The sequence below is a fragment of the Protomyctophum parallelum genome (assembly GCF_964188405.1).
Source record: "Protomyctophum parallelum genome assembly, chromosome: 20".
In the NCBI taxonomy this organism is placed as follows: Eukaryota; Metazoa; Chordata; class Actinopteri; order Myctophiformes; family Myctophidae; genus Protomyctophum; species Protomyctophum parallelum.
The window spans coordinates 11,516,833-11,539,279 of record NC_139718.1 but is presented as its reverse complement, the minus strand read 5'-3'; the positions used below and the strand labels follow the sequence as shown (position 1 = coordinate 11,539,279).

At 49.5% G+C, this 22,447-nt stretch overlaps 1 protein-coding gene across 1 annotated transcript in view; it reads left to right on the top strand.

Annotated features, from left to right (window-relative positions):
- The window catches only part of ttll5 (tubulin tyrosine ligase-like family, member 5), a gene marked incomplete at both ends in the record, with an annotated part of 101,622 nt that overhangs the window by 29,107 nt on the left and 50,068 nt on the right, over window positions 1–22,447 (top strand). Inside the window, 10 exons of the mRNA XM_083791588.1 lie at window positions 185–276; window positions 2,089–2,154; window positions 3,212–3,357; window positions 4,549–4,891; window positions 8,562–8,679; window positions 9,107–9,253; window positions 9,484–9,578; window positions 9,701–9,849; window positions 10,185–10,721; window positions 11,277–11,533. Coding sequence (XP_083647714.1) covers window positions 185–276; window positions 2,089–2,154; window positions 3,212–3,357; window positions 4,549–4,891; window positions 8,562–8,679; window positions 9,107–9,253; window positions 9,484–9,578; window positions 9,701–9,849; window positions 10,185–10,721; window positions 11,277–11,533 — 1,950 coding nt within the window. The remainder of the gene's footprint in view (window positions 1–184; window positions 277–2,088; window positions 2,155–3,211; window positions 3,358–4,548; window positions 4,892–8,561; window positions 8,680–9,106; window positions 9,254–9,483; window positions 9,579–9,700; window positions 9,850–10,184; window positions 10,722–11,276; window positions 11,534–22,447) is intronic.

Sequence of the window (22,447 nt, the reverse complement as noted above, 5' to 3'; positions counted from 1 at the left end):
TCTGGGGCACTTTTTAATACAATGTCACCATAACACACATGGTTCACAATTAGTACCCCCACCGATCCCCCTTTACAGACTGGTAAGGGTCCATTTGGTCCCTGATATTACATAATTGATTGACCCTGCCAAGGACCCCACTTTGAGAACCAGTTCTCTACCAGTTGTCTCTCTTCAACATCAGATCAAAGTGCTGAGGAAGATCAAGGAAGAACATGAGAGGAGAGGAGGTTTCATCCGAATCTTCCCCACTGCAGACACCTGGGAGATATACAGGTAACCTCATCGTGACAGCATATCACCCAGCGGTGGCCGAACGGTTTGCGGAGCGGTCTTGATACCGGAAGGTCGCCAGTTCGAACCCCCGGAACGGCACGTTAAAATTACCACCACTGAAGTGCCCTTGAGCAAGGCATAGAACCCCTACCATGAAATGTTATATGAGCAGGGTGTGGCTGTAAACAAGCATCTCGAGCTTAGTCCACTTCCCTGGGTAAACAAAGAACTTTGCTTACTTTGCTTACCAGGGAATTAGCCTTATTACATCAATGGTTCCCTAGCCTCGGTACCAGGCTTTCATTTTTGTTGGTGCAAAAATGTAAAGCCTGGAGGAACGCATTGGCCGCTCCGGTCTAAAAGTGGGAGTCAACCCTTCCGGGTGGGCGTCGCTCCAAATGATGTGACGTAGCGCTGCACTAGGGGGGAGAGGAGGGGCCGGGGGTGACGGACAGATCGATGAGATCCAATCAGGGCGTGCGCAAATCTGAGCCGCGACCCGCCCCTCTAGACCAGAAACCTAACACGTTAGCTCAGGCTAATGGTTCCCAAACATTTTAGCCCAATATTTATGTATTTATTTCACATCTATAAGCTACAATGTTTTATTGTTTTATTTTTATTTATGGAATTTCTTTAAAACTAATATTTTTCCAAAAAGAAATTCAATTTATGAAAACTAAAATTTCTGGGTGGATTTTTTTTTAAATCTTTAGATATATATATTTTTTTAACTTGCAACCCATATTAAATGTGTTGGCGACTCCGCAAAACACTGGGTTACATAGCTGCGTTCAAGACAACTAGTCGGAACACGTTCACTTTTTGTCAACCTCCACACAAATTGCTTTCATGCGGTCAACAAACATGGATGACCACAGGAAACGATACAAACTAATTGTCCGTAATTATGGATCTAATTATGTATTTAAAATTAAACAAACATGTATCACGAAGAATGCTTCCCACCATGTTCTTGTTGTTAAGGATATCAGTCGAGCTTGGGTTCGGGGGAAATCAGAGCTGAGAGATGGTGCCTGAAATTCCTACCCTTGAGTGGGATGTCGACCATTCATTTAGTTTTTCACAAGTTTGAAGCGTTGTCATGAACACAGCATCTCCTTTTTACCCTTTAAACATCTGTGCCTGACACCAAGCCATATACAGTAGACAGCAACTGGTTTACTGTGGTTATTACTTTTGAATATATAGCTATATATGTAACGCCCGGGATTCGAACTCAGGTCTCCTGCGTGAAAGTCCAACATCTTAACCACTAGACCAAAGGGATATCCCTATGGACGGGGGAGATATTAGACTTTTGAGGCAGAGGCTCTGAGCCACTGCTACATATATATATATATATATATATATATATATATATATATATATATATATATATATAAACACACGCACGACGCACGTGCCTGCATACATATGGCTCATGCCCCTTAGTGACTTCAAATTTAAATGACATTTAAACCCTCTTGTTTGAGAGGAAATCCATTTTTGTGCTTACAGCCCATATTCCTATATGAGGGATTTGCTGCTTGATTAGCTTTATGGCCCTGTTAGTAGCAGGGGTTTAGTGGGATTTTTAACAGTATGTTATTGAGTGGTCGGGGGGAAATTATGAGGGCGTTTAACAGTGGAGGCATTCAGAGTGTCTGTATCACGGTAGCTCCACCATTTTAACACACTTACCACAAATGAGCCTGTTAGAATCTCACCAGGTGGGGCCACCCCACCCCACCCCGCTGTAGTTGATTATTATTTTACTCACGTTACTGTCTCTTGTCTCCTTCATTGTAGTGGATATCTGGAGTGCAAGACATCGATGAACTCCATGTTGGCAAACAGACTTTTTTTCCATGAAAGGTAAGCATTTCCATTGTGGTCGGGACTTTGGGAATAGCCTCGTCGTCACTTTGTGGATTTGGTCTGTTGGAGTGTTTGTTTGGTCTTTCGATGGGATAGGTGAGAGGACTGGCTAAAAGTCTATGGCAGTGTGGCAGTATAGTTTTTGAGGTTTTTTCAGTATGATGCTAGTGTCGTGTGTCTTATGTGGCAATGTGTCTTGTAGCTGGGGGCAGGATGGGAAACATAGTTATAGACTCTAAGCATGAAGAGAAAACCCCTAAACTGATACACACTTTACCTCATTTTAGTTATTCAAATGAACTTTTTAAAATCAGTATGAGACTTCGACTTAAACCACCATTTTGTTTGACGTTTTATTTAATTTTATTACAATTGCACCATATTACCCCCCCCCCCCCCCACACACACACACACACACACACACAAACTTTTTCCATATATTGCTCTGGAGAGGCCATGAGACCACAGTTGGCATTAACATTTGTCATTTTCCCTCCGTGCACCAGTCCATCACCCTTCCTCACTTCAGCAACTTCTTAAATAGAGACGACACTCAGACACATTACTCACTCTCACGACTGGCTTGGCCCTCGAACCCCAGCTCATCCACCCATCCAACCGCTGTCTGTTTTACTTCTACATACTGTATGCGGTGTAGGGTACTGATACAGAGAGGAAACCTTGTATCTACCTCCATGTTTCATCTTTTGTAAATTACGACTACTTTGTAGAAGAGTGTCGTGCAAAAGTACTGAAAATATCCGATCTACAAGCTCACAGCACATGTCATTGCGATACATTGTGAACTTTTTTTTCGTTACTTTTCAGTTAAACAAAAAGTCAAAGTGGTTAATTTTGTCTGTAGGTTCTTATAAATATTTAACCAATGAAAAATATTAAAAGGAGCCTGCCTGTCCACTGGTCTGGTACACGGGTCTTTTCCTGTTTTGGAGTCAGGTTTCTACCTGACAGTGATGACATAAAATGTGTATTTCCTGGCACCATTCTGTTAAACTGTGTTGTTGTTGTTGTTTTTCCTCCTTTTCTTTCACAGAAAGCTCAAAGATAAGGTGCATCTTCAGGTGGGGGTGTTCTACGGCGGTCACGTGTTCCAGTACGAGAGGAAGCTTCCCTCTCTGGAGGCGCGTAAGAGGAGGCAGCGTCTGGCCCGGCACTCAGCCCCCGGGAAGAAGATGTCTGGTAGATAGTTACCCACACAACACTCATCTCAGTTTGCTTCACGTTCATTCTGATCACTAACTCTCCACCACGGTGCATCCGGCTTTGTTGAGCGTCGACTCTACTCGAACACAATTGACCTGTGTTTGGGAGAGGGACACCGGGCGGGGAGGGTGATAATTAATCACCCTTTCCCGCTGGGGCGGCACTTGTCAGCATGTGTTGGTCGGGAGGTGTAGGAAGGCTCTACGTCCTCTCGTGGGGACTCCTCACTGGCAGGTGGACAGGTGGACACACTGGGCAATGGATTCCTCCCCACACAACTCTGTGTTGTATCCTACTGACTGTGTGGGGAGGAATCCATTGGCTCCATAACTACTAAATTGGAACATCATTTAAGTGGTCAGATGGGTGCGCCGCTAGCACTTTCAGAGCATGTTTATTTTAACGATGTTCTGGATTGGATCAATGGAATTTCAAATGAAGTATTCTTTAAGCTCCTAGTTTAAGTTTTGGTATCATAATGAAAGCTTTAGTCTTTCAAGGTTTTAAATACAATATACCACTTCTTTTATATTAATGTTATATCAATAACATCTTGTTTTGACCATTTTTGGCGGGCCCACTTACAATATCCTCACGACCCACAGGTTGGGAATCACTGGCCTACAGTATGGAGAATGGTTTTGACAGGTCTGCTGACTTCTTGTTCAATAGTTCTACCACAACCTGTTCCAAGAAATGGCAAAATATTTTGCCAAATTTGACAAAGGGCGTCAGAGTGATAAAAAAGAGTGGAGATCTAGGTGATAAAATCACCCTTCCAACGCTGTACACAATGCTTCAGTGGTGTTGCTAGGCAGACTACTGAGTCGGCTGGGTCTGATGTTCAGAGCTGAGCCACAGCGAGTATAAAATAGTTTTGCCCTCTAAGAACTTCAGCAAGCCCTACTGAAAAAAGTTTGGCATCGTTTGTGTAGCATGCTGCAGGCTTCAGTGGACCTAATTCACACACTTGTACCCTTCTGGTTTCAATTACAAAAAAATCCCCTGTGTGTGATAGTGCGATTGGCCAAATTATGACCGTATGATCGTGTTCATTTAATTACAGCACAGGAGAGAGACGAGACGCCCTCTATCTGAGTGTCAGCGTGTGCATTTTATCCACTTAATTCATCTGACAGATTGTCTTCCTCCTGTGCATTGCCTCAGGAAGTGGACGCGACACCTCCCCAGCTGAGAGCGCAGCGGAGGAGGAGGCCGCCACAGAGGAGCCAGGCGAGGGAGAGGAGCGTGTTCGGAAGCGGACGCTGCAGCCGCGGCAGAGGGAGGTGGAGAGGCCAGCTCCGGAGCCAGTCTCTCACAAGCCTCCTCCTCTCAATCCTCTGGTAGCGTTGCGGACGGAGCCGGCGGCTGCCCCGCTGGAACGTGTCTACGACGGAGCCTCCTCCTCCTCCATCTCCTCCTCCTCTTCCTCCGCCTCCATGGCGACCCAGCGCTGCACCAAACCCAAAGTGGACCTGCTCCACATCCTCCAGCAGGGCTGGGAACTCAGGTCAGTCTGTTACCACCCCGCTTCTCCACCCCCTGGAGAGTCCCTGTTTAAACACTGAACTCAGGTCAGTCTGTTACCACCCCGCTTCTCCACCCCCTGGAGAGCCCCTGTTTAAACTGAACTCAGGTCAGTCTGTTACCACCCCGCTTCTCCACCCCCCAGAGAGCCCCTGTTTAAACATTGGCACATACAGTATGGGCCACAGGGTCCATTTGATACAAAATCCTCATAATGTTGGTTCCATTTGTACACACGCTGAGTTTCAGATCCATTTGTGTCCATTTGCTTCCTAACTCTGTCATTTATGATGGTGACCCCCTGGAACCCCCACAAGAATGAAGGATCCCTGGTGGTCCCCGGACCCCACTTTCAAAACCTCTGGGTTAAATTATGATGTTGTCTTTGCCATGTTGGCAGCTCCCTTCCTCCTCACTTCTACGCCATCTCCCTGTCCTCCTCGCGCCTCACTTCCATCCCTTCTGCCCCCCACCCAACCCCAACCTCCAACCCACACCCCCCACCCAACCCCAACCTCCAAACACCCCCCCCACCCAACCCCGACCTCCAAACACCCCCCTCCCCACCCCTTCTTTATTCCAGCAGAGGAAATATGAGGTGTACCGAGGCAAACTGGCCAAATGTTCTGAGAACAACGGCCTGTCGTGTTTTGATCAGTCTGTTCTGAGCGTGACTCCTCTATGTCTACCTAACTCGCCATGTGGAAGATCAGGGGTCCGGAGCCAGCCCAGTTCTACTGCGTACGCGGCAGCCTTTAGCTCCGCGCGGAGAGACCACCGCTTGAGAGACGCTGCCCGTGATTGGCTTTGCTAATTGCAGGAGTCAGGCTGTCTTTGTTTTAGAGAGTCCAGGAAAGACTTGGATAGCTGCCTCCGCTCGCCCGTTTATTATGCAACGTGCCACACTTCAGCCATTTAGCTTTCTCCTCCATTTTTTTTGCAGTGACATTAATAAATATCACATACTTCTGTCTAAAGTGGAACAAAGGGCTCCAGTCTTGTATTGATTTTAAAAGTGGGACTGAAATTGTAATTTGAGGAGGAATTACATTAACAAGTCTGAGTTCGTAGAAATTCCTCAGCACGTGCCAGGGCTGCGAACGGAGCCGGGCAATTATAGTACAGTATATCATTGTTTGTGTTTGACAGCTTTTTCCAAAACATTTTTTTTCCTGCGTCGGTGTACTGACAGTACCCCCCTTTCAGGTTCACCCGGGCCACAAAAACAATTCATCAGGTTTCGATAACGGTGGAAGACGAGTCACACTGTGCCTCCAACAACAGTCGCTAGTTGAAAGCGACACATAACCTGTTTTTGTTTTCTCTCAGTAAGCAAGCAGAATGTACAGAATGTGTGGTCGCTGCTTGCTTTCCGTTGTAAGACATGTAGTAGAGATTCCAATAAGAAGCCAAAACAACACTCACTGTCAGTTCCCAGGGAATTGGCTGGAGCCCCTAGATGAGATTATTTATTATGAGCTGTCAGGGAAGTGAAAAAGAAAAAGATAATTGTGGTGTGCGTGTGCGTGGGTGTATGTTTGTTTGTGGGGGGGGGGGGTGGGGGGGGGGGGGGGGGGGGGGGGGGGGGGGGGGGGAGTGAGTGAGAAAGAGAAAGAGAGGAGTACAGCTACATATATCTGTCTGTCTGAGAAACGAACGCAGAAGCTTCCATACAGGTGTACTGCATGATACCTTTTAAGAAATGTACATCCCATCATATGATTGCAAAAATGCTGAGCAGGCACAATTTACCTTCGATGGCAAGAGGCAGGAGTGTTTCAACAGGAATAGGAAGTGACATCTGCATTTCCATCTATGGGAAAACATCAGAAATAGTGTTTGCTTTATGGCATAAATCACTGGTAAAATCCATGGCAGATCTATGATGGTTCTCATGCCTTTTACTCCTACCTTTACCATCCAAGAAAATTAAACATGGACTATTAACAAACACCCAGATGCATGTATATATTCAGTAGAATGTTTACAGAACAAATTGGTATAGATGTTCATACCTTCTATTTATATTGATCCATACTGTACATACTGTACCTATACATACTAAATTGCCCCTCAATTCCCCCCCCCCCCCATTGTTCATGCCCCCATTGCTGCTAAGGTTATTTTGTTTTTCCTGCTAAGACTGACAATATGCTTGTATAGATGTGTATATCTCTATCCATCTGATACTGAAGTATCCCCCTCCTCTAATTCTAAACACTCCCTGTTGCACATCCCCCACTTCTGCTGAGGTTGCGAGGGTCTTGCCTGTTACTTCTCATCTTCATGTTCTTGTTCTTTGTATTTCTTTGTAACCCAGTATTATCTTTAGTGTATTTTACTGCAGAGATGCTGCACCAACATTTCGCCACTTGAATCTACATTTCTTAAGTAGTGTTTTAAATTTGTGTCAAAAGTGCATATCAGGTGACTGAGAATGCCAATGCAGGATGTGATCACACTGTGTCAGCAACTACATAGTGCAGTAGGCAGTGAGGGGGTCCGGTGGCTCCGTTGTGCTGTGGTGGGCATTTTCCAGCCATGGTTTGGGTCCACTTGTGCCCTAGAGGGAAGGTTCACTGCAGTTCAATACAAAGTTATTCAGAGTGATCACCACCTTTATCCTATGCAGGTGGCGGTGGCTCAGGGGTAGAGTGGCTGGATGGTAACCGTATGGTTGCCAGTTCGAACCCGGGCTCCCCCAGAGTTAGTGTCGAAGTGTCCTTGAGCAAGACGCTGAACCCCTAATTGCTCCCGATGTGCTGGTTGGTGCCTTGCATGGTTTCCGCTGCCATCAGTGTATTAATGTGTAATGCACAATCTCTGTAAAGCGTCTTGGATAAAGGCGCTATATAAATGCACTATTTACCATTTACAATGAAAGGTTTCTATCCTGAAGGGTGTGGTCTCTTCTAGAATGACAATGCCCCCACAGGGCAGGAGGGTGGGAGATTTCCAACAGACGTGTTATAAAGCGCGCTCCACCATCACCGTCACAAGGCCAAATAAGGGAATATCCTCATGGTGTTCCATCCCTCCAGTGGAGTTCCAGAAACCTGTACAATCTGCCAAGTCGCAGTAAAGTGGTTCTTGCGGCCTGTGGTGGCCCAGTACCTTACAAAAACAATTTGTTAGTTTTCCCTTTAATTTGTCACCCGTCTGTGTGTGTGTACATTCCCAAAATAGGGATGGTAGGTTGAACGTAGTTGCAAATTGACTGTATAATTCCTGATACCCATCTCATCCAAAGTATATCTGCTGACTTTATTCCTTTCACGTTGCTTTACCATTCCATCATTCTGGTGGGTTCAGTTGTTCACTGCTCCTAAAACCCTGTCATCTCCTTCTGCGTGTGTCCTGGTGGGTTCAGTTGTTCACTGCTCCTAAAACCCTGTCATCTCCTTCTGCGTGTGTCCTGGTGGGTTCAGTTGTTCACTGCTCCTAAAACCCTGTCATCTCCTTCTGCGTGTGTCCTGGTGGGTTCAGTTGTTCACTGCTCCTAAAACCCTGTCATCTCCATCTGCTTGTGTTCTGGTGGGTTCAGTTGTTCACTGCTCCTAAAACCCTGTCATCTCCTTCTGCGTGTGTCCTGGTGGGTTCAGTTGTTCACTGCTCCTAAAACCCTGTCATCTCCTTCTGCTTGTGTTCTGCAGTAAAGTGCAGGCCCGGGTCGCCTTCTCCTCCTACCTGCAGCGTGTTCAGCTACGACTCCTGGCAGAGAGCAAAACCAACGCCACCCCAGCCTGGCCAGACAGAGACAATGAGCAAATGGTACGCCAGTAGTAATTGCTATATTACTGCCATAAACTGCCATTTTCCCCCATTCATTGTACTTTGTTTATTGTGGGTGGGAGGTGGGATACGCATTGTTTTGAATGTTTATCTACGCCTGGTTTTCCATTCAATTACTCTGCGTTGCTCACACGAACCACTTCGCTAGTGGTAATGTGTACGAGGTGTTTGTTGCCACATGGAAAGAGAAAATGTGGTCCTCTTGAAAGAGGGTCAGATTGGAAAGTCTCTGCAGCGCTGCATCATCATTACTGGCCGCGGATTAACGCGTGACACATGCCAATCCGTTGCATTTGAATGTCTCAGCCATTGCGGGCGGCAGAGACGAGTAATCCCTATGACCGGCGTGGTGAGTCAGGGCACCGACATCTGAACTTGTCCACATTGTCTTGTTTGTCACGTCCAGGAGCTGATGATTCGTTTCCTGAAGAGAGCGTCCAGTAACCTTCAACAGGACATGAGGATGGTTTTGCCCAGTCGCCAGCTACCGCTACGAGACCGCAGACGCATCCTGTCCCACCAGCTGGGGGAGTTCCTCCACCTCTACGACACGGTACCTATTCCCAAGACTCCCCATCACACACACACACGCGTAATTCCTTATCATTATATTACACTGCTTGACGTTATCCGGTGTCTTTGCGTTTGCAATGAAACGGCAACAACATTTTTGAGTATAGGGACGTGCTAAGTGATAGAGAAAGAGAGATACGCATATGGGAGACAACTTTATTGTCTCGACAGACTCATGCATGTCTTAACTTCCTCTTGTTATCCTCACAGGAGACCCAACATATGGTGAAGAGACAGGAGAAAAGCAGCGAGGAGGATCACTGCATCAACCCCGGTGTGTTTCAGGAGTACATGGCCGAAGCAAGGTTAGCAGTTCTGGCATGCTCCTTACTGTTTCAATTACACATGCTACCGAACAGCGATCCAAATCTGCTTTACACATGTCCATGTCTCTTATCTTTGTTTTTTCTTTTCTTTTCCTATAAAGTGAGAATGATCTGGAGGAAGTTCTGACGTTCTACACACACAGAAATAAATCAGCCAGCGTGTTCCTAGGAACAAAAGTCAGGAATGTCAAGAAAGAGTGTTGTGAGAAAAACGCCTCGAGAGATGCAGCCAAATGTGAACATCCTAAATGTGAGTTACTGTCATATTTCCTCCTGCGTGTGTACACGCGTGTGTACACGCATGTGTACACGCATGTGTGTGCATGTTGTTGCCTGGAAATGTTCAGGGTTTCCACCCTTCCACGACGCACAGTAAACGGGAATATCAGTGTTTTGATTTGTAAACCCTTAGAGGTGGAGGGGGGGGGGGGGGAAGCAAAGCAAAAAAGATTGAGTCATGAAGTGTCAAGGAGAGGTCAGCTTCGAATGATTAGCCCTCATTGGGGGGAGAACAAATGTGTGTCAGACCCATGGAATGAGTAACTGGCGATAAAGGAGCTCTGGCTTCTCTCCTCCTCTGAACAGCTCTGCAGCCTGTGACCACAGAGACCTCCAGTGCCTCAGACTCCTCGTTCAGAGTCGGCTCAGACCTGGACTCCAAGACTCCTGTCCACATATCCACTGAACCCCCCCAGAGGTCAGAGGTCAAGGCCTCCCAGCACTCCTCCACCTTACCCGCTGCCTTGGGCTCCACCCACATCCAGCTGCACCACCGCACCTCCTCCTCCCCCGACTCCCTCCCTCTCCACTGTCCGCCGCCCTCCCAGCCCCCCCCGGCCTACACGCCGTCCATGGCCAAGTCTCACGCCTCCCGCTCCGTGCCACTGCTGCCTGCCCACCGACCCCCGGCTTGCCCCCCTATTGCGCCTGCGGCCGCTCCCCAGCCACCACGGGTGATCTGGGCAGCTTCCTCCCTGCTAACCCCCAGCGCGGCGTCTGTCCCGCGGCCGTCACCGCCGCTGAGGCGGAACCAGTCCTCCCCGGCAGGGGCCTCGTCGTCCATGCCGAGCGCCGCGCACATCTACAGCCAGAAACTCTCCAGGCCTACATCTGCAGGTCAAGGTAAAAAATACACCTCATGACGTGCACTCAGCTCTTACGTTTAGAGGCCGACTGATGCCAGATTTTGGGGTTTCATGCCGATCCCGATTTTGGAGATTACAGATGATTACGGTATGGATGATTGTACTGATATTTTGCAAAGAGGAGAAAAAAAGAGAATAATCTTTGACTCAATTTCAACAACATTGATTTAGAATAAACACAAATTACTTTTTGATGGATGAAATATATACGCAGGAACTGAACTTGACAAGCCTATAAAAAGAAAATCACACCCGTGTGAACCGAGTGGTGCAACTCCCCTCTCTCTGTCCCCCCCCCCACCTCCTCTCTCTCTCTCTCTCTCTCTCATACTGGTGCTCATTAACCAACACATACATAGGTGAACAACACATAGGCGGACACGGACATTGCTGTTCCTTGGAGTGGTTACACCACTCAATAATAAATAAAATCGATAGCTTGTAGATCCGATGCTCTTTTTTCCCCACCTATACATGCCGATATATCGTCCTGGCTCTACTTACGTTATTTTCCCCCCTTCACTTGACTCAGTGATAAAGAGGGGGGGCTCCGCAAAGCCGAAGCCCGCTGACTCCGCAGTGGGGGTGGTCTCCAAGGAGGAGTCGAGCAGCCTGTCGGCCCAAGCCCAGTCCAACCAGCAGGGGGTGGTGCCCAAGGAGTCGAGCAGCCTGTCGGCCCAAGCCCAGTCCAACCAGCAGGCCATCATCTCAGCGCTGCAGAAGCTGGCGGACAAGCAGGCGGCCCGCCACTACACCAGCTCCAGTCACATTGGCCTGCTGACGCAGCATGTGAGTATAGGCCTGTCGCAATTATTAGTGAATCGTCTAATCGCAATTATTTGATAAAAAATGTATCGCCTTAAACGCCGGGTCCACACCAATGCAACTCCTTGCAACATGCGACTACTTGGAAAGTACTGTTTTTTGACTGCTATTTATTTATTTTACCATTGTTTCATGGTCTAAATAAATTCTAATAGATTCATCAAAAAGCCATTGAAATGTGAATCAGAGAGCAATGCGATGCATTGGATTGATTGGCTATTTTTGGTGCGGGACACTATCACGGGACACTATCACATGACTCTGTTTAAATCAGGCTTAACCCATTTTGGGGCAGGAACCCCTTTTGGTGTTAGCATTATGTTATGCTTTAGCTATTGAAAAATAGCAGATCTACAAGCTCATAGCGCGCCACCGAGTGGCGAGCTATGAGCTTGTAGGTCTGCTATTTTTTGAAAAATCGAAGAACGACAACATAGCTTTTTCAGAAAACTGTCAGGATGTAGAAGACATTTTTAGAACCTGATCTCAGGCCTAAATGTTAACTGCTCATCATCACGTTGACTCATGATGACTCATTTCAGTGTATATATCAAACGGGAACCGCGTTTAACTTGTGCGAAGTTGTAAGCAGACACGTATTCAACGCTTCAAAGACTGGAGACTGGATGTCGTTCGTCGCTCCACAGTGAGCGTCTCGTTGTGAGGTCTGTGGTATTATTCCTCTTTGTTTTGTGCTCGCGAACCTGCACTTGACCCCGCGCTGATTGACAACACTGAGCCACTCGTTCATTCCACAACATAGCTCCCGGAGGCTCCTGCACTCTCTGTGTTGCTGTGAGCAATCCTTGGTGAGTGCAGAAAAAAGGGATTTCATTGCCGTCCTGAGCTGGATGGTATAGACGCCGCCTGCAGCCTCCTGCCTAGCCTGCTCTGCAGACTGCCTCTGCAGCCTGTGGGCTCTGCAGACTGCCTCTGCAGCCTGTGGGCTCTGCAGACTGCCTCTGCAGCCTGTGGGCTCTGCAGACTGCCTCTGCAGCCTGTGGGCTCTGCAGACTGCCTCTGCAGCCTGTGGGCTCTGCAGACTGCCTCTGCAGCCTGTGGGCTAGGACTTAGATTCTCTAACGTTTTAAATTTCAAGGAGCCGCAACTTGATATGCATACGGCTACGGACCCGCTAATTGATTATATATACTGTGTGTGTGTGTGTGTGTGTGTGTGTGTGTGTGTGTGTGTGTGTGTATATATATATATATATATATATATATATATATATATATATATATATATTAGGGCTGTCAAATGAACTGAGTTAACTGAGTTAATTTGTAAAATGAATTAAATAAAAGATAATTGATCCATTTGTACACTCTCAGAGTTTACAGACCACAGAAACCCAAACCACACCAATGGGTCGCCATGCAACTCCTTGCAACCAAACGGTTGCGAGTAGATGCATGGCGACCCATTGGTGTGGTTTGGGCCATTGAATTGAACCAACTGTTGAATCACTTGGGTCGACGTGCAGCAGGACATCACACCGCTGGGACCAACGCTAAAACCGTCTCGTCCCGTCTTGACCCTTTGGTGTGGTTTTGGATTAACGGTCCATTTGGACCCCTGGTTGGTTCCCCCGGGCCTGACGTTGAGAACCAGTGAGCTCAGGAGGACACAGCGTGCTCACAGCCTGCAGGTTGCCTGTGCAGAGAGGAGAGGGGCGGGGCTGTATAGTAGGGGAGGAGGGTGGAACCTGGAAGCAGCATCGGAGGAGCTGGCTGGTGGAAGCGCTCGGTGAGCCCAGTCCAGCCCCGGCTCTGTGTGAGGTCTCATTATCAGATGCACCGGGTGGTGGTGCTGGGGGGGGGGGGGGGGTCCTTTCTGTTGATGCTTAACAGGCAGCCACTTTTTTGTGGTAATTGATGCTTATAAATAGAAGAATGTGGCAAATTGGCACCGGGCAGAAAGCTTCCCTTTCGTATTCCTATCCCCCTCCTCCCCCCCCCCCCCCCCCCCCCCCCCCCCAACCCATGAAGGTTTGTTGTTTGGCGTGTGTAGCTTCTTTGCACCCCCCATCCCCACCACCACCACCACCCGTCCTTCCACCTTTTCCTCCTAATCCTCCTCCTCCTCTGCATTTGTGGGAGGTTATTTGGGGGGGTGATGGCACCGGACCACACACATACTGCAGGTTTCTTTTATGGCTTCCTCCTGCTTGTATATTCTGTTTTGCAGAGATTCCTGCAAACAGTTAATCCCAGGCACCGGCTGCTGCATGCCGCTGCTGTCTTATTTTACACAGTCGAATAGTTGAGCATTTGCACTTAAAGACTTTGGCCTTTCTGTGTATAGGCCCAGATTAGGAGTCATTAACTCACTTATTTAACTCACTGGAGAGTTCTGTGGAGGCAAGTTAACACCCTGTTACACTGGCTGACCTTGGAAGGTTGACTAATAATCACTGATGCTCATTTAGAACCAGTGGTGGAAAAAAGGACGAAGTAAAAGTATCAATACTGCAATGTAGAACTATACTCCCATCACAAGTAAATGTCCGGAATTCAAATTACTGTACACTTGAGTAAAAGTACAAAAGTATTGGCATCAAAATGTACTTAAAAGTAGCAAAAGTAGAAAGTGCTCACTATGCAGAATGTCCTATTCAAGTTGTCAAATGTACTGTATAAGAATCTTGTGAAAATGGTGATGTGAAATGTATATTGGGCTGAAGTGGTTAATGTATGTTTTGTAATTATAATACTTTTTTGATACTTGGCTTACTAAGGCTACTTGCTTACTATACTTCTACTCCACAACGTCTCTGATGCAAATATTGTACTTTTTACTAATTACTTGAAAACTTTAGTAAATTGTTACTTTGCAGATTTAGATTAGTATTGCACAACATGCAGTACATTAACCAATTAAGCCCTATTTTATACTTTATCTACTGAGAGTTCACAAAGTGTCGCTTTTGTTTTTATGTAAAGTTACTGTTTATTTCTGCATTATTACTTTTACCTTAAGTAAAAGATGTTTGTACTTCCACTACTAGTTTAACGGGGTCTATGTAATTACAGAATTTGTTGGACCTAATTGTTTCCCAATGAGTGTAGCAATACTAGTCTTTTCTTTTTACCCACGTAAAATACAGGTGCGTGTGTGTGGGCCTTAGCTAGCGTGTGTGTGTGTGTGTGTGTGCATGCATGGATGCGTGTATGTGTCACATAATACCTCTTTAACACTTTTAAGGCCTGCATGTGTGCAGTACCGCCCTAACATGACCAAGCATGACAGAACACTAGCAATTATTTTGTGTGTGTGTGTGTGTGTGTGTGTGTGTGTGTGTGTGTGTGTGTGTGTGTGTGTGTGTGTGTGTGTGTGTGTGTGTGTGTGTGTGTGTGTGTGTGTGTGTGTGTGTGTGTGTGTGTTCTTTAACACACTCTGTGTAAGGGATACACAATAAAGCGGTCCATATGTGGTTCCATTCGTACACGCTCTTGAGTTAAAGTCGTACTGATGATTTTACGGTGCAGTCACGCCCAGAGGAGCTTGCAGCAGACACATGGAGCGTAATCATCGTAGCTGGCAGAGAAATCCTCACAGTTCAAAACGCAGGCACTTTGTTAGATTAAGAGCAGCCTGCTGCCTTCCAATTCCTATCCGTGTGATAGCAGAGCAGATAACGATGTTCACAGTGTTCTTTCAAGCTGGCAGGAACCAGCACCACGACAATTCACAACTGATACTTAGTGCTTTTTCTGGTTTTATCCTCGTAAAATACTCAAAATCTTATAGAAAATAGCAGATCAACTCTTTCAAGATAAAAAAATCACACACTAATGTGAAGTGAGGGGCGCTCTAATCATCATACATCACATTTTGTTCTCAGTCAATCAGCTGAGCACATTCCGTGATCATACAGACACACATACACACAAACAACTGTGCATATAGGAAGAGCTAAAACACCTCAAAAATAGCTGATATATATTGGGTTAAAGTGTTGATTTTGAGGCTATATTAACCCTCAAGGGCCCCTGGGGATCCCCGGACACCACTTTGAGAACCACTGTAGATCTACGGAGATAGGAAATGAACCGTGCATCCGGGTTTCTGAGAAACTCACCGACCTGGCTGCTGTTCAGTTGACTGCGGCATTAATTTAAACACCTGTCATTTAGGAATGCACGACATTTCCCTTTTCCTGGCATGACGACTAGCCAAACAATTCGTTCACCTGCCCAGATCTCAGCCTAACCCCTGTCCCTATTTCGGGCATGTCATCATAGGCAAAACCTTTATTAAATAAAAAATGAAAATAGCCGATGTGGTGCGTTTTGAGCTTGGAGGCCTGCTATTTATTTTTTTACTTCTGACCCTTTGTTTTCTACCAAATCATGGCATAAAAAAATGTATGTTCGAATTCCAATCTGGCTTCAGAACATCCCATTCCACTGACACTGCATGCCTCCTCTATTTGAGCAACCACATCAAACACGAGATGGATGCTGGCAAATACTGCGGCATGGTCAAGCTAGACCTCCAAAAGGCATTCGACACAGTAAACCACTCCATACTGATTAATAAGCTTAAAGCAATTGGTTCTATTAATTGGCTTCGCAAGGCTGCTCACTATGGGAGTTGACGCCCCCTGGCGTAAACACAGAAGCACTACAAATAAACTCACAGACTTTTAGGCTGGGACTTTAGACGTGATGACGTTGAAGACCCCGCCCGCCGGGTGCACCTTATAAGCGTGCCTCAGCGTCACGTCTCCATTCGTTATTCTCTTCTCACGTGTATAACACGGCGCTACGAAGTCTCCCTCACGGATGAGTATCTGATTTATTTCCACAAGGACGAGAAGCCTTCTCGGTACCGCGGAAACTGCTTATCCCAGAGGCTTCAAGAAGAAGAAAGTCGGTGAGTCCGCTTTCTTTAACTAAGTTAACACTAACTTGGAGGTAATTCTTTATTACCTGTGTGACGGTCTGTACCGTGGCTAGCAACAGCCAGGTTTCTGCTTCCACACAAACTTTCGCGGACCTAAAGGTCCCGAACGTGTGAAGTGCCAGGAGCGGTACGCGCCCTTCCTTGGCTTCCACACGTGTGGCGGCTTTAGCGGTGACTACTACAGCCCGCTCCAGCCACACACAACGTCCCGCGGCTCTTCCAAGCCCGCGACGGTGACTTGAGCAGCATAAGTTATTCTGTCTCGAACGTGTGAAGAGCCAGGAGCGGTACGCGACCCTTCCTTGGCTTCCACACGTGTGGCGGCTTTAGCGGTGATTACTAACAGCCCGCTCCAGCCACACACTACGTCTCGCGGCTCTTCCAAGCCCGCGACGGTGATTTGAGCAGCATAATTTTATTCTGTTTAAGCTTCCACGCTGTGTGACGGTCTGATAAGCTATCTTAGCTTTCTTTCAGCTTCCACACATACGTCCCGTGGCTCTTCCAAGCCCGCGACGGTGATTTGAGCAGCATAATTTTATTCTGTTTAAGCTTCCACGCTGTGTGACGGTCTGATAAAGCTATCTTAGCTTTCTTTCAGCTTCCACACATACGTCCTGTGGCTTTCACAAGCCCGCGACCGCGTGGCCCTCGAACGTGTGTGCGTGTGAAGAGCTACGAGCGGTGCAACCCTTTGTTAGCCTCCACACGTGCGGCGGCGTTAGCGGCGGCTATTAATAGCACGCCCTTGCCGACACACGTACGTCTCGCGGCTTTTCAAGCCCGCGACGGAGGGGTAACCTAGGCAGGATATAGTAATATTTCTGTTTGGCTACCACTTTGTGTGACGTCTCTGATGTGTGACGTCTCTGATAGAAGCTAACAATAGCTCTATTCTCAGCTTCCACGCGCACGAGGCGTCTTATGCGGTGAGTGGCAACACCCACTGCATCACTGTAACGTGACAACCTACCAACTCGGCGCCTACAGGCACGCAGCCTCGTAGGACTGGTTATTAGAATTTGAGGTTACTTACGTAACCCAGGTTCGTAAACCGGCGAGCCTTGTTTGTGGCTTGTTTGTCCACGTATTTCTTGGCTTTACAAGAAAAAAGTGACGATCCATTCGCAGCAGCTAGTGATAGCCCTGTCCTAGCTTCCACTTTTACGTGGCTGCCTACTAACCTGAACAGCACTTAGTGATAATACTGTTTGGTTTCCACGCTGTGTGACGTCTCTGATAGAAGCTAACAATAGCTCTATTCTCAGCTTCCACACGCACGTGGCGTCTTATGCAGTGAGTGGCAACACCCACTGCATCACTGTAACGTGACAACCTACCAACTCGGCGCCTACAGGCACGCAGCCTTGTAGGACTGGTTATTAGAATTGAAGGTTACGTACGTAACCCGGGTTCTTAAACCGGCGAGCCTTGTTTGTAGCTTGTTTTGTTCACGGATTTCGTGGCTGCCTGCTAAACTCGGCCCCTCTTGCCTTGTTTTTTGCTTCCACGTGCATCTTAGCTTCTAAGATGTCTGAGTCTCCGACCAAGGCCCGTCGTCGACGCCGTCGCGCCCTAGCGGACGCGGCCCACGCCGTTGCAACATCTATTGCACGGAGGGCCTACAACAACGCTCTGAGACAAGGAGCCAGGCAGTGGTCCGCCGACATGGACGCTCCACTCCCCGACGCCCCCGACGTTGTCATTCTCGCGGATGACAACGCGGACGTGGTGCAGGCTCCAAGAGTGGACAACGCTGAGATGGACTCTAGGGAGTCCTCACCTCAGGACTCAGCATCCTCCTACACCTCCGACAAGGGGGAGGATGATGGGGAGAGCAGCGACGAGAGCGACGCCGAGGTGGCAGAGCCGCCTCCGGTCGTCACGGCCGCTCAAGCGGCCGTTGTCGCCGCCCCCATTGCAGCGCCAGTTGCTGCTGGAGTTGCATCGGCCGACACCGTTGCAGCTCCGACGGCTCCAGCTGCTCCGGCTGAACCGCAGCTCCACTATGACAACACTGACATAGTCGATCTGTTCAAGAAGGCCACGATCCGCTGTGGTCTGGCCTGGCCGGCCAGTCTTGAACCTCCGGTGGCTAAGGACACCATATGCGAACAGTTTCGCGAGAAGATTCAAGGCAACCCAGCGAAGTCCCAGGCCAAGGCTGAGATCCCCCTCGATGACGGGTTCCTGAAATCCCTCATGCTGTCCTGGGGACAGCCTTACTCGGCTTCCGCCTCCCTGGGCGGAGGCATGAAGCTGCTGGACTGCGCGGGACAACGGCAGCTTGGCCTCGAGGCCATGCCGCCGATGGACAAGTCCTTTGCCGGGTGGCTCATGGGTGTCAACCCCAATGTCTTCCACGAGGACCCGGACTTCTCCTTGCCTTCGGACAAGGACGACTCCAAAATTAATAAGGCTGCCTATAAGTGCGCCTCAACTGCGGCCAGAGCACTGAACGCTGCGACCCTTTTGCAAGGGTCCGCGTCTCATGTCCTGTTGGAAGCGGGAGACGAGCCTACCCCCGACGACATGGCTGAATTGAGGCGCCTGCACCTTGAGCTCCTCCGTCTCACTCAGGCCCAGACAGAGATGGTGGGCGGAACTATGGCGAGACTCCTGGTCCTCGAGAGGGCCAGGTGGCTGGAGCTGTCCCCCAAAGTGGGACGTACCCCTCTGAAACAGAAAGTTTCCACATCGACACTCTTCGCGTCCATGCTCGAGGAGATGCGCTCCCGCGACGGACAGACGAAGAATGACACGGAGGTCATCGGCGCCTGTCTCCCGGCGTCTGGAGCACGACCCAAGCAGGCTCAGCCCTACAGGCCGACCTACGAGCGCACCATGGACAGGGACAATCGTTCCAGGTCCAGGAGGAGCGCCTTCAAGGTCCCCGCTGCTCAGAGGGCTCCGTCAGCGGCGTCCTCAGCTTCCCGCCCACCTCGCAGCCGCAAGAAGACCGACAGGCCCAAGCGCCCCTCGGCTTCTCCGGCCGGCGGCCCCCGCAAAGGGGCCACGGCAAGAGGGCCACCTGGCGGGAAGGCGAAATAACCAGACCTGCCCCACGGGGAGACATCGGACACTGTCTCCCCCACCCTTCCCCGAGTTTCTCTGAAGCGCAGCATAGTGGCCACGGGCCTCATGCCGGAAGCGCTTGGTGTAGGCGGAAAGAGGACTTGTTTCTTGGGAACAAATGTCTCTCCAGTTTTTTCCGTGCCACCACTTTTCTTAATAAAGCAGTGTTCTCTACTGAGAACCGGTCTTTTGAATCGTCACTCGAAACTCAAGGGGATGGGCCAGCAGCCCGGGCCCTCGAGGGGGCCCAGGGCTGTCGGCCGAAATACAAGTGTAACTGCCGTGGACACAGCCCCAGAGCCCCAGGTCCATACTGCAGGACAGAGGCCCCAGGCCCGGGTTCTGACCGAAGGAGGCGCCGCTCCACCACAAAAAGGTGCGGAGCTGGCTTCAACCCCTCTGGCACTGTGTCTACAGGAGTGGAATCGTTGTGGTGTTCATCCGTGGGTGTTGAACACCATCTCGAAGGGTTACAAACTACAGTTTGCCAGAAGACCTCCCACTTGTGGGAACGTTCTGTTCTCGCAAGCGAGTGGTCAGGCAGCCGAGGTTCTCCAGGGCGAGATAACGTCTCTCTTGGAGAAGAAGGCTATACGTGTGGTGCCCATGGAGCAGAGCAACACCGGGTTTTACCCCCGCTACTTTCTCGTGAAGAAGAAAGGGGGGGGCATGCGGCCCATTCTAGACCTACGGGCTCTGAACGGCTATTTGAGAGCGTTTCGCTTCAAAATGCTCACGAGCAAGGCTCTGCTGCGCATGATGCAGTCACTGGGTGTAAGACAACACCGTTGTCATCATCTTGTGAACGTGTCGGTGGGTTGCTTCGAGGCATTACGCCAGTGGAGAGGCGCTCAATTCCTCTCGGAAGGCGTGAGTATGGGGATGGTCGTATCCCGGAAAGTACTCACGACGGACGCCAGCCTGTCTGGGTGGGGTGCCACCCACGAAGGCAGGACGGCCAGGGGGGTATGGAGTGGCAGCATCAGGTCTGCCCACATAAATTACCTGGAGCTGATGGCGGTAATGTTGGCGTTACAACATTTCGAACGTTTCATCAGCGGTTCCCATGTCCTGGGCAGGACGGACAACACAACAACGATGTGCTATATCAACAAGCAGGGGGGCCTACGGTCCACCAAACTGCATGCGCTAGCACACAGACTGACGTTATGGTGCGACGAGCACCTCCTTTCAGTCAGAGCCTCCCACGTTCCGGGACTCCAGAACACGGGAGCGGATCTGTTGTCCAGGGGCCGATACCTCTATGCGGCTTGGTCACTGCACAAAACAGTGGCCAGACAGTTGTGGGAGAGGTTCGGCGAGCCACGAGTGGATCTGTTTGCGTCGGAAGAGAACAGCAAGTGTCCTCTGTTCTTCTCCATAGCAGGGACGGCTCCGCTAGGTTTGGATGCCTTGGCGCATCGTTGGCCCCAGGGCCTACTTTATGCGTTTCCCCCGTTGTCTCTCATCCTTCCCACGTTGGAGAGGGTGAGGACACAGCGCCTGTCAGTAATCCTGGTGGCCCCAGGATGGGGCTCTTGGAGGTCAGACATAGTCCCTCTCCTGTACGGTCGGCCCTGGCAGCTTCCGTTGCGCAGGGACCTATTGACCCAGGCGGAAGGCGAGATATTCCACCCACGGCCAGAAGATCTAGACCTCTGGGCTTGGCCCGTGAGAGGTTGAATCTTGGCGCGGAGGGTCTTCCCCAGAGCGTCATCGACACTATTCAGTGTGCGAGGGCGCAGTCGACCAGGGATGCTTATGATATGAGGTGGCGGTTGTTTGAAGACTGGTGTTCACCGGCTCAGGTTGTGCCATTTCAAGCACCAGTAAGGGTCGTTCTGTCGTTCCTCCAGGATCTCTTGGACAAAGGCAGGGCCTTTAGTACTGTCAAGGTGTATCTGGCTGCTATCTCAGCCTGCCACATCGGGTTTGAGGACAAGACGGTGGGCCAGCTCCCGCTGGTGCGCCAGTTCATGAAGGGGGCTAGCCACCTTCATCCGGTGACCAAGTCTCTGGTCCCCTCGTGGGACCTTGCTTTGGTTTTGGACTCTCTGTCCCGGCCACCGTTTGAGCCCTTGGAGGGTTTGAGTATGAAGCTATTGTCGCTGAAGACAGCGTTGTTATTAGCTTTGGTGACCGCTAAAAGGGTCAGTGATATCCATGCTTTGTCCACGAGTGCGGAATGCATGAGGTTCAATGGGGATGCAAGGGTGGTCATTAAGACCAATCCGGCATTTTTACCTAAGAACCGCCTAGCTGCCCCGGTTCCGGTGGACTTGGCGGCGTTCTGTCCGCCCCCCTTTGCCTCTGAGGAGGATAGGAGGAGGCATAACCTCTGTCCGATAAGGGCATTGAGGTTGTATTTGGACAGGACTCAGGTGACGAGGAAGACTACACAACTGTTTGTCTCCTGGGATCCCAAGACTGTGGGACTGCCTATCTCAAAGGTTAGGCTTTCCCAGTGGATCGTGGAGGCTATAGAGCGGGCCTACTCTGGTAGGGATATGGTGCCTCCCGTAGGGTTGAGAGCACATTCCACGAGAGGTATGGCATCATCCTGGGCCCTCTGTAGGGGGGTCTCTGTTCAGGATGTTTGTTCCGCTGCAAGTTGGGCGTCGTCTTCCACCTTTGCCACCTTCTATAGACTGGATGTGACAGCAGCGCCAGTGGCGCATGCGGTCCTGCGCGTGGCCTCCAGTTAGGTGGAGAGACTTGGTTCCCCGCGGGGGACGTTGGTCTTCTCCAGGGCGTTAAGACGGTTGTTCTGTCGGCCCCTCTTAGGCACATTTGCAGACTTAGGTCTGATTGGCCTTCCCGTTGGGGTACAGTAGTCCTGTTGAGGGACGTACTGTGGTCCTTTGCTCACAGATAAAGGTACGGGCCCTAGGG